This window comes from Geotrypetes seraphini, chromosome 10, assembly GCF_902459505.1.
Source record: "Geotrypetes seraphini chromosome 10, aGeoSer1.1, whole genome shotgun sequence".
NCBI lineage: Eukaryota > Metazoa > Chordata > Amphibia > Gymnophiona > Dermophiidae > Geotrypetes > Geotrypetes seraphini.
Window position 1 is genome coordinate 51,248,059 of NC_047093.1, and position 10,326 is coordinate 51,258,384.

Genomic DNA, 10,326 nt, shown 5'->3' on the forward strand with positions numbered 1-10,326 from the left:
TCACCATCATGTCAAGCAAACCCTGCCCTTTAGGTGGTTTTATTTCAGACTGCTGTTTGGGAACTATCTGACCCTAGTTATAACTCTCTCTGCTTCTGTTTCCTATCATATTGGTCCTCCATTCAGTCTTCTCATTGCCAAACCTTTTTGGATCAGGATTTATCAATATTTTTGTGTTCTGAGCCTGTGCTAGAACTAATGTTCACCTCTGATCATCTCTAGGAATGTTAGCTCCAGAAAACTAAGCAAGAAATGTTTTAACTTAGGGCTCCTTTTACTAAGCTGCGATAGCGTTTTTAGTGCACGCAGGATTTTAGCACGCGCTAAACCCGTGCTACGCAGCTAGAACTATCACCAGCTCAATGCTGGCGTTAAAGTCTAACGTGTGCTAAAACCACTATCGCAGCTTAGTAAAAGGAGCCCTTAGTCCAATATTTATTTAATTTCATAATTATTTATTTTTGTGTGCATCCTGTGCGAGGGCCTACCCACATTTACACAGGAGCTCTCCTGGTAGGACATTCATGCTGAGTGTTTGCCTTTATTATGGAAAAATGGATTGCCTGTAGACAGACAACATAATGTTAGCCATTTTTATATTGGGAAAGCATGATAAAAATCTAATAAGTATAATAATTATAATTCAGTATACACTGTAATAGATAAACAAATATTTTCTACTTTGATTGTATTTATTTATTTTAAAAATTTATATTCTGCTCTGTCAACATTTCTATTCAGATTCTAACAAACATACATAATTTATAACAGACAAATTCATTAAAACAGCAATTACTTAATAAAAAGAAAAATCTAAAAAATCAGCATTGATATACCTTCCTAAATAAAAACAATTAGAAATTGAAACAGTCATCATCACCAGGCCCTCACAGTTGCTCAGGTAATTGGTTCCATAACTGTGGTCCATGCATGTAGACTGTAGATTTCCTATATTCTTCGGGGTGAATTTCACAAACAGATGGGACCACCAGGGCATTACTGTTCAAGGAATGTAAGTTCCTTGTTGGTCAATAAACACAAAGGGAGTCTAACAAAACTGGAGATTTCCTGCCAGCCAATGTTTTAAAAATAAGTAGCAAGTTTATAACGAATGCAACTAGTGCAATTCTTTAAGAATAGGAGTGATGTGTTCATATCTAGAAGTTCCATTAATTAACCTTGCCACAGAGTTCTGAGCAGCCTATAAAGATCTCGAATATTTCTTAGGAACAACCATTAGCAAGGAATTACAATAGTCAAAATGTGTATAAGTCTCTAAAGACCTCAGCTTCTCCTGCTGGGGATCTCTGTACCTTGCACCACCTTGTCTTATTTATTTCTTTTCTTTCACAGTGCCTGGAGAAGTTTCCTGTTATCCAGCACTTTAAATTTGGAAGCCTACTTTCTATTCATCCTGTCAAGTCTTAAGGAGGTTGGGGAGACCCAGAAAGGAAGAAGATCGCCCACCACCTCCACAAAACCTCTCAGACCCCTGTTACTTCTCTAGCCCCTGGAGCTCCTTTTCTCTTTGTTTGAAGTATTCAGAAGAAGGTTAATTAAACCCTGGACTGGGTGTAAAGTGACATGGAGGGATGGAAATAAACACAATGCTAAATGAGCATAGACTGATGCTTTCTGACAGGTTATGGGAAGGTGGGGTTTGGGGAACATAATAATTGAGAGGGATTTACTGATGCAGCCTTGCAAAATTACTTTTTTTTTATGTGAGCACTGATTACCAGTCCCTTCCTGAAAATGAGATTAAAAGCTGCATTTCTAATGTGCTCTGCCATCCTGCCATGTTGCTTTGGGGAGCAGGATTCAGTTGAGGTAGTAATATCTTGAGATACAACAGCTGCCTCCGAGTCTGATCTATGTGATCACTGTTGCTGAAATGTTTTAGTTCAGAATGTGATGCTTTAGTTGAGAAAATTCTGGAACAAAGATCAACAGTTTCTATCCTTTCCAGCCTTTCCCAGGAAGGTCTTTTTTAAATAGGTTTTGTGCTTCCTGAGTACTTTAGCACTCATGAACAGATAAAGATTTGTGACTTTCTGTGTTTAAGAGCAGTTTGCTAAGGAAACATCTGTAGAAATTAGTCCCCTTTTCCCTCACAGCATTTTGACCATTCCTGCCCCAGTATTTATCCACACACCCCTCTTCTCTATGCCTGTTCTTCCTAGGTGGCTGTTAACAGGCTTCACCTCCCTGTCCTATCCCTCCCTTATTTGCCCAGAGAACATTGATTGATTCCTGCTCCTAGCTTTTGAGCAGGGTTTGGTTGTTTTCACACAGTGAGGGTTTGTGATATACCCTGCACAAGCTTGATTATGAAACACAACTGCAAACGTGCAAGCATCTATTGAGAGAGCTTTTTCTCATATTTTCCTAAGTTGCTACCTGAAGGAGGTGTCTTTTGAGATGCTATTTCAGTAACTACAGTTTGGAGGATGGCATGTATAAACTGGGCTGCCTGTTTTCTTGTTTGGTTAAGATTTCTCCTCATTCTTCAGAAAAGTATCCTCATATATGCTTGTAAATATGTTGGAAAACTATAATGTTTGAAAAAGAGCCGCCTAACAAGTCTTTGCATCCTGCTCAGGCCTGGCCCCCCACCCCCAATTGTTGTGTACTTGTGTTAATATGGAGCTTCTTACCCAGGGCAAAGCTCAGATTTATTCATTATCTAAAGAGGAGGACATCTAAATCCCAGGGTGTGCCCTATATCTCAAACTAGATCTGATCTACATGTGCATTAGAGCAGTAAAGAAATTCAATTTCTAATTATTAAATTGTTTTGCATTCTGTCTTGTGTGCTGTGACTTTATTTTAGCACTTCTGTCCCTCAGTCTCCTAGAATAGGGCATGAAGCATGAGGGAGCACTGCTGTGCTAGTATCTCTGTGTCCTATATCTTATCCCAGGACAAGCAGGCATGATATTCTCACATGTGGGTGACGTCATCTACGGAGCCCCAGCGCGGACAGCTTTTCAAGCAAACTTGCTAGAAGTTTCAAGTTTGCACACTGCACCACGCATGTGCATGCCTTCTCGCCCACTAGAGGGCGCATCCCACCTCGTGGTCCTCAGTTCAATTTTTTCCGCGGAGCCAGAAAGCCCTGTGGATCTGAGCTCCAGTGTATTGCCTTCTAGCTGCCGCGTTTCGTTGTTTCTTTTATTTGAATAAGTTCGCGGTGCTGCTTTCTTGTCTTTTCGTTTCTTTTCTTTTCAAAAAAAAAATATTTTATTTTTCGTTGGGCTCCGGGGGCTCCCGGAAGCCGTGGCCGCGGGACGTCGGTCGTTCCCGGCCTTCTTCTTCGTTGATGTCCCGTCCTGTTACGGGATTTAAAAAGTGCAGCCGGTGTGAGAGGTTACTTTCCATCACTGACCCTCACCGGTGGTGCATTGTCTGTCTTGGGCCGGATCATCCGACAGCGTCGTGTGATCGCTGTGCTACTTTCCAAAACAGAGCCCTCCGTCGCCGTAAGGCCAGAATGGCGGAATTGTTCGCCGTCGACACGCCGCCTAAGGCCTCGACGTCGGCCTCGGCCCCGGCCTTGACCTCGGCGTCCTCGGGGGCCTCGGCTTCGCCTCGGCCCTCGTCTTCTAAGGCGTCTACAGGGAAGCCGGCTTCGGGTAAGTCCTCTATTCCATCCCCTTCAGCAAAGAAGCCATCTTCTACTCAGGCTAAGGCGGGTGGGTCGACCCCGGCCCCGCCTCGGACCTCGACTTCGCACACCCCGAGGGAATACTCGAGACCGAGGTCGCCCTCCAGGGAGTGTGCTCCGGACTCGGAACTCCCCACCTTCGTGGGGATTCCGGCCTTCCAGGAACTCCTTCGAGCCCTGATTTCATCGGAGCTGTCGGGGGCCCTGGAAGTGTTGCAGCGGGCTGCGGTTCCGGCGGCCTCGACCTCGGCCGGGGCGCCTTCGGTCTCGGAGGCTCCGGCCTCGGCTCCCTCGACCTCGGGAGCCCCGGCCTCGGTGACCTCGGTCTCGGGTACTGTGGCCCCCTTAACCTCGGTCTCGGCCCCGCCCCTGACCTCGACCTCGGGGGGGCCGCCTGAGCGGAGTGTGAGGCCCAAGGAAAAGTTGCGCAGAGTGCGCCGTCTTTCCTCCTCTTCCTCGGGGTCTTCCCGGGACGCCTCGCCCTCGACGCGACCTCGGACGAGGCGCCGATCGAGGAAGTCTAAGCGGCCGCGAGGCTCGCCTCGGCACGATCGTTCCTCGCCGCTCGGGGGCGAGGCGCTGCAGGTGTCGGAGTTGTGCCTCGACAACCCGAGGCTCCTCCGATCACCTCATGGGAAGTCTTCCCGTGCCGCCTCGCCGAGGAAGTGGGAGAATGTCCCCCGGACCCCGGGGTCCTCACCCAAGGGTCCTGCGAGGCGGAGAATTTCTCCTTCCCCCTCGAGGGCCTTGGAGAGGGGATCCTGGGACTCGGGGTCAGTTAGGGATCCTCATTATTCCCATGAGGCCTCTCCCCTCTCCTCGGTGGGGCGGTCGAGAACCCCGTCTCCCCCGGCCAGGCCGTCCTCATTTTCCTCCTTTGTTCAGGACATGGCCCAAGCCCTGGGGTTAGACCTGATGGTCGGTTCTCAATATTCTAAAGAATTTTTGGAGGAACAGGACCTTCCCACTCCTCCTAGAGAGGTGCCTAGGCTCCCCCTCAACAGAGTCCTTCTGCAGACCTGGTTGAAGAACTTGTCAAACCCTCTTACAGTCACGTCTGTGCCTTCAAAAATGGAAGCGAAATATAGGACGGTGCCCCCTAAAGGGTTCGAAAAGGTGCAGCTCTCTCACCAGTCTCTTCTGGTGGAGTCTGCCCTTAAGAAATCACAGCCCTCACGGGTTTCTGCGGCGGTTCCACCCGGCAGGGAGGGGCGGACCCTGGACAAGTTTGGCCGTCGCCTCTATTCAAATTCCCTGATGGCCACCAGGGTTCTAAATTACGCCTTCACCTTTTCCTCCTATTTGCGTGGCATGGTGAAGGACCTTCCTCAATATCGAGACTCGTTACCGGACTCCCAGAGAGCAGGATTCGATAAGTTTATGTCCAACCTGTCTCAATTGCGGTTGTACCTATTTCATGCGGTGTATGACGCATTTGAGCTGGTTTCGAGGGTGTCGGCCTTCGCAGTGGCCATGCGCCGCTTGGCCTGGCTTCGCACCCTCGACATGGACCCAAACCTGCAGGAACGTCTTGCAGACTTGCCTTGTGTGGGGTCCGAGTTATTTGACGAGTCCTTAGATGCGGCGACCAAGCGGTTGTCGGAGCAGGAGCGCTCGTTAGCATCCCTGGTCCGCCCCAAACCTAGGCCCCCGCCGCAGAAACCTTTCCGGCCTCCGCCGCGCCGATATCCTCAGAAGTCGACCCCGGCTTTCTCAAGGCCCCCTCCGAGACGTCCGTCTCAGCGAGGCAGAGGGGGACAAGCCCCGGCGCAGGGTCCTTCTAAGCCCGCGCCTTCCTTTTGACGGGCTGAGCGGACGGGGCGGGTTCCCCTCCGCAAACTCACAGGAACCCCTTCCTATCGGGGGGCGTCTTCGGTTCTTCCGGGTGGCATGGACCGAGATAACATCAGACGCTTGGGTGCTCCGGACCGTCTCCGAGGGCTACTCGCTCAACTTTGTATCCTCGCCACCGGACCATCCTCCAAATCTGGCCTCTTGCAACCGATCGCAGCTGCCGACCCTTCTGGCCGAGGCCAGGGCCCTATTGGTGCTTCGGGCGGTCGAACCGGTCCCCCAGGACCAGCGGGGTACGGGGTTTTACTCCCGTTACTTTTTGGTTCCAAAAAAGACCGGGGACCTACGCCCCATACTGGACCTCAGGAAGCTCAACAAATTCCTGGTCCGGGAGAAGTTTCGAATGGTGTCTCTCCCGGTCTTATATCCTCTTTTGGAGGAGGGGGACTGGATGTGCTCCCTCGACTTGAAGGAAGCATACACCCATGTTCCGGTGCATCCCGCCTTCCGAAGATTTTTACGATTCCAGGTGGGGGATTTGCACCTACAGTACAGGGTCCTGCCCTTCGGCCTGGCTTCATCTCCACGAGTCTTCACGAAGTGCATGGTGGTGGTTGCGGCAGCCCTGAGGTCTCGTGGGCTTCATGTGTTCCCTTACCTGGACGATTGGCTTATCAAAGCCCCGACCAGGGAGGGGGTTATCTCAGCGACCCGACGGTCTATTGCCTTCCTGCAGAGCCTCGGGTTCGAGATAAACTTTCCAAAATCTCAGTTGGGCCCGGCTCAGTCTCTTCAATTTATAGGCGCGGTGCTGGACACGGTGCGCCTGCGCTCCTATCTCCCACCCCAGCGGTTGGAAGCCTTGGTGCGGATGGGCCGTCAGGTTTCTCAACTATCGGTGGTGTCGGCCCACCGCATGATGATACTGCTCGGGCATATGGCGTCAACGGTCCACGTCGCTCCGTTTGCCAGGCTGCATCTGAGGATCCCACAATGGACCCTCGCTTCCCAGTGGCGTCAGGAGTGCGATCCAGTGTCTCGCCTCATTGCGGTGACTCCGCTTTTGCGGAAATCGCTGCGTTGGTGGACAGACTCTTCAAATCTGTCCAAGGGTTTACTGTTTCTCACCCCTCCTTTTCGCAAGGTTCTGACCACAGACTCCTCGGAGTACGCGTGGGGAGCCCACATCGACGGTCTTCGCACGCAGGGCCTGTGGTCTGCCGAGGACCGTCGGTGTCACATCAACGTGCTAGAGCTTCGGGCCATCTTTCTAGCACTCCGAGCATTCGTTCACATAGTGCGGAATCAGGTTGTCCTCGTCCGCACGGACAATCAAGTAGCAATGTACTATGTGAACAAGCAGGGTGGAACGGGTTCTTGGCCCCTCTGCTCGAAGGCTCTTCGCCTTTGGGAGTGGGCGGTCTCCCGGAACATCTTCCTTCGGGCGGTCTACATCCAAGGAGAACTGAATTGTCTGGCAGACAAACTCAGTCGACTTCTGCAACCGCACGAGTGGACTCTACACTCAGCAGTTCTGCGCGAGGTTTTCGCTCGCTGGGGAACGCCGCAGGTGGATCTGTTTGCCTCGCCGGAGACCCACAAACTGCCCCTGTATTGTTCTCGGATGTACTCGCGGGACCGTCTGGAGGCCGATGCCTTTCTTCTCGATTGGGAAGGGAGGTTCCTGTATGCGTTCCCTCCTTTTCCTCTGATCATGCGAACGTTAGTACATCTGAAATCGTCCACGGCCACGATGATTCTCATTGCACCTCGGTGGCCGCGTCAGCACTGGTTCTCCCTACTGCTTCAGCTCAGTGTCAGGGAGCCTCTTCTTCTGCCTGTGTTTCCTTCTCTGCTGTCACAGAGTCAAGGATCCATGTTACATCCCAATCTGCAGTCATTACACCTGACAGCCTGGTTTCTTGCTCCCTAACTGCGCCTGATCTGTCTCAATCGGTGAGGGAGGTGTTGGAAGCCTCACGCAAGATTTCGACAAGGCTTTGTTATTCGCAGAAATGGACCAGGTTCTCTACCTGGTGTTCGTCTTTTCACCTGGATCCGGTGTCGGTTCCGGTGTCCTCGGTTTTGGACTATTTATTCCACCTGTCGCACTCTGGCCTGAAAACCACTTCAGTGCGTGTTCACCTTAGTGCTATTTCTGCCTTCCATCAACATCTGGATGGCCGCCCTCTGTAGCTCCATCCTTTGGTGACACGCTTCATGAAAGGGTTACTCAGGGTTTGTCCCCCTCTTAAGCCTCCTTCAGTCGTGTGGAATTTGAATGTGGTTTTGGCTCAACTGATGAAACCTCCTTTTGAGCCACTCAACAAGTCTCTCTTGAAATTTCTGACTTGGAAGGTGGTGTTTCTGATTGCCCTCACCTCCGCTAGGCGGATTGGCGAGTTGCAAGCCTTGGTTGCGGACCCTCCTTTCACTGTCTTTCATCATGACAAGGTGGTTCTCCGTACCCATCCTAAGTTTTTACCTAAAGTGGTTTCTGATTTCCACCTTAATCAGTCCATTGTCCTTCCGGTATTCTTCCCTAAGCCCCACTCCCATCCTGGCGAGACGGCGCTTCACACGCTTGACTGTAAGAGGGCGTTGGCTTATTACCTTCAACGCACCAGGTCTCATCGGAAGGTTCCTCAATTGTTTTTGTCCTTCGATCCTAATCGATTAGGGCATCCGGTTTCCAAGCGCACTCTGTCTAACTGGTTGGCCGCTTGCTTTTCCTTTTGCTATGCTCAGGCTGGACTTCCGCCCCCGGGTCGAGTCACGGGGCATAAGGTCCGAGCGATGGCAGCTTCAGTGGCTTTCCTCCGATCCACTCCTATGGAGGACATATGTAAAGCTGCCACTTGGTCTTCGGTTCATACGTTCACCTCTCATTACTGTCTGGACACTTTATCCAGGAGTGACGGCCGGTTTGGCCAGTCAGTTTTGCAAAATCTGTTTTCCTAAATTGCCATCCTCTCACCTGCCCTTTTTTTGGTTGGCTTGGAGGTCACCCACATGTGAGAATATCATGCCTGCTTGTCCTGGGATAAAGCACAGTTACTTACCGTAACAGGTGTTATCCAGGGACAGCAGGCATATATTCTCACAACCCGCCCGCCTCCCCGAGGATGGCTTCTATGCTAGTTATGGAACTGAGGACCACGAGGTGGGGTGCGCCCTCTAGTGGGCGAGAAGGCATGCACATGCGTGGTGCAGTGTGCAAACTTGAAACTTCTAGCAAGTTTGCTTGAAAAGCTGTCCGCGCTGGGGCTCTGTAGATGACGTCACCCACATGTGAGAATATATGCCTGCTGTCCCTGGATAACACCTGTTACGGTAAGTAACTGTGCTATATGGGCAGGAGAAAATAGAATGGGGTTGGGGGAGATAGTGGTGCTGAACAGAGTGTGTGAAGAGAGAGAGGGAAATTCTGGGCTGGAGCCACCCCTATTGAAATTTGCAAGGCTGCTTCTTGGTCCTTGGTTCCTACTTTCACGTCTCACTATTGTCTGGATACTTTCTCCAGACGGGATGGACAGTTTGGCCAAACAGTATTACAAAACTTATTCTCCTAAATTGCCAACACTCACACCATCCCATTCTGGTTAGCTTGGAGGTCACCTATATGTGAGAATAGGCTGCCTGCTTGTCCTGGGATAAAGCACAGTTACTTACCGTAACAGGTGTTATCCAGGGGCAGCAGGCAGCTATTCTCACAACCCACCCACCTCCCCTGGTTGGCTTCTCTGCTAGCTATCTGAACTGAGGAGACGCGCCCTACGCTTGGCGGGAAGGCATTCGCGCATGCGTGGTGCGGTTGACTCAAAATTTCTGGTTTCTTCAAGCAAGTCTGCTTGCGAGCTTCCGTATCCGGGCTCCGCTGATGACGTCACCCATATGTGAGAATAGCTGCTTGCTGTCCCTGGATAACACCTGTTACGGTAAGTAACTGTGCTTTTCCTCCAGAGATCTGGATGAAGGAAGGGAAGCAGACTTTAGAAGCTGGAACTTGAAAATAGAGTGGAGGGGTGGCCTAGCACTTAGAGCTGCTACCTCAGAACCCTGAGGCTGTGAGTTCAATCCCAGCCTGCTCCTTGTGACTCTGGGCAAGTCACTTAACGCTCAATTGCTCCAGGTACCTCAGTTAGATTATGAGTCTGCTGGGACAGATAAGGGAAATACTGAAGAGTACCTGATTACTATTCAATGTATTGCAAACCACTTACGGTGAATCTCTTCATGAAAAGGCAGAGTGAGACAGAAGCACATATATTATACTGCTATACAGTCCTTTAAAGCCACCCACATTTGTTTTCATAATCTGGTTGATCCTTGTGGAATATTCCTTCTTCGGATTGGCCAGGTGCAGATTTTTTCTCATGTGCGCAGCAAGTTCTAAAAAATATTTTTCATGTGAGCAACAGGTTCTAAAAACCAACAATTTTCCAGATTTGCAAGTATTTTTGTGAGTGACTAAAATCTGTGAGCGGCACACCTAGAATGTATGAGCAGTTGCTCACATGCTCAGCTTAAAGGGACATAGGATCCCACATGTTCCTGGAATTTCTCATGCTGCAGTGCAGTCTTATGTTTAAGAAAGATGTCATGGAACTGACATATTTTAAAGAGAACAATTGTTTAAGTCATCTGGTCAGGAAGCCACTGGTAGCATGGAATGTTGCCACTAATTGGATTTTTGCCTGTTACTTGTGACCTGGATTGGCCACTGTGGAAACAAGTTATTGGACTAGATGGACCATTGGTCTGACCCAGTATAGTTATTCTTTTGTTATGTTCTTATGTCCCTGTCCAGGCTTCAGCTTTGAATATTTGGTTAGTTTTAAGCTGGCTAACACATACCCATGGGC

The 10,326-nt window shown here is 50.2% G+C and overlaps 1 protein-coding gene across 4 annotated transcripts in view; it reads left to right on the forward strand.

Annotated features, from left to right (window-relative positions):
• The window catches only part of PTPA (protein phosphatase 2 phosphatase activator), a 37,460-nt gene extending 34,653 nt beyond the window's left edge, over positions 1 to 2,807 (forward strand). For all 4 annotated transcript variants that reach the window (XM_033961403.1, XM_033961402.1, XM_033961404.1 and 1 more), the window contains exon 10: positions 1,354 to 2,807. In XM_033961403.1, the coding sequence (XP_033817294.1) occupies positions 1,354 to 1,428 (75 nt within the window). In that variant the 3' untranslated portion in view covers positions 1,429 to 2,807. The remainder of the gene's footprint in view (positions 1 to 1,353) is intronic.
• The last annotated feature ends 7,519 nt before the right edge of the window (positions 2,808 to 10,326 follow it).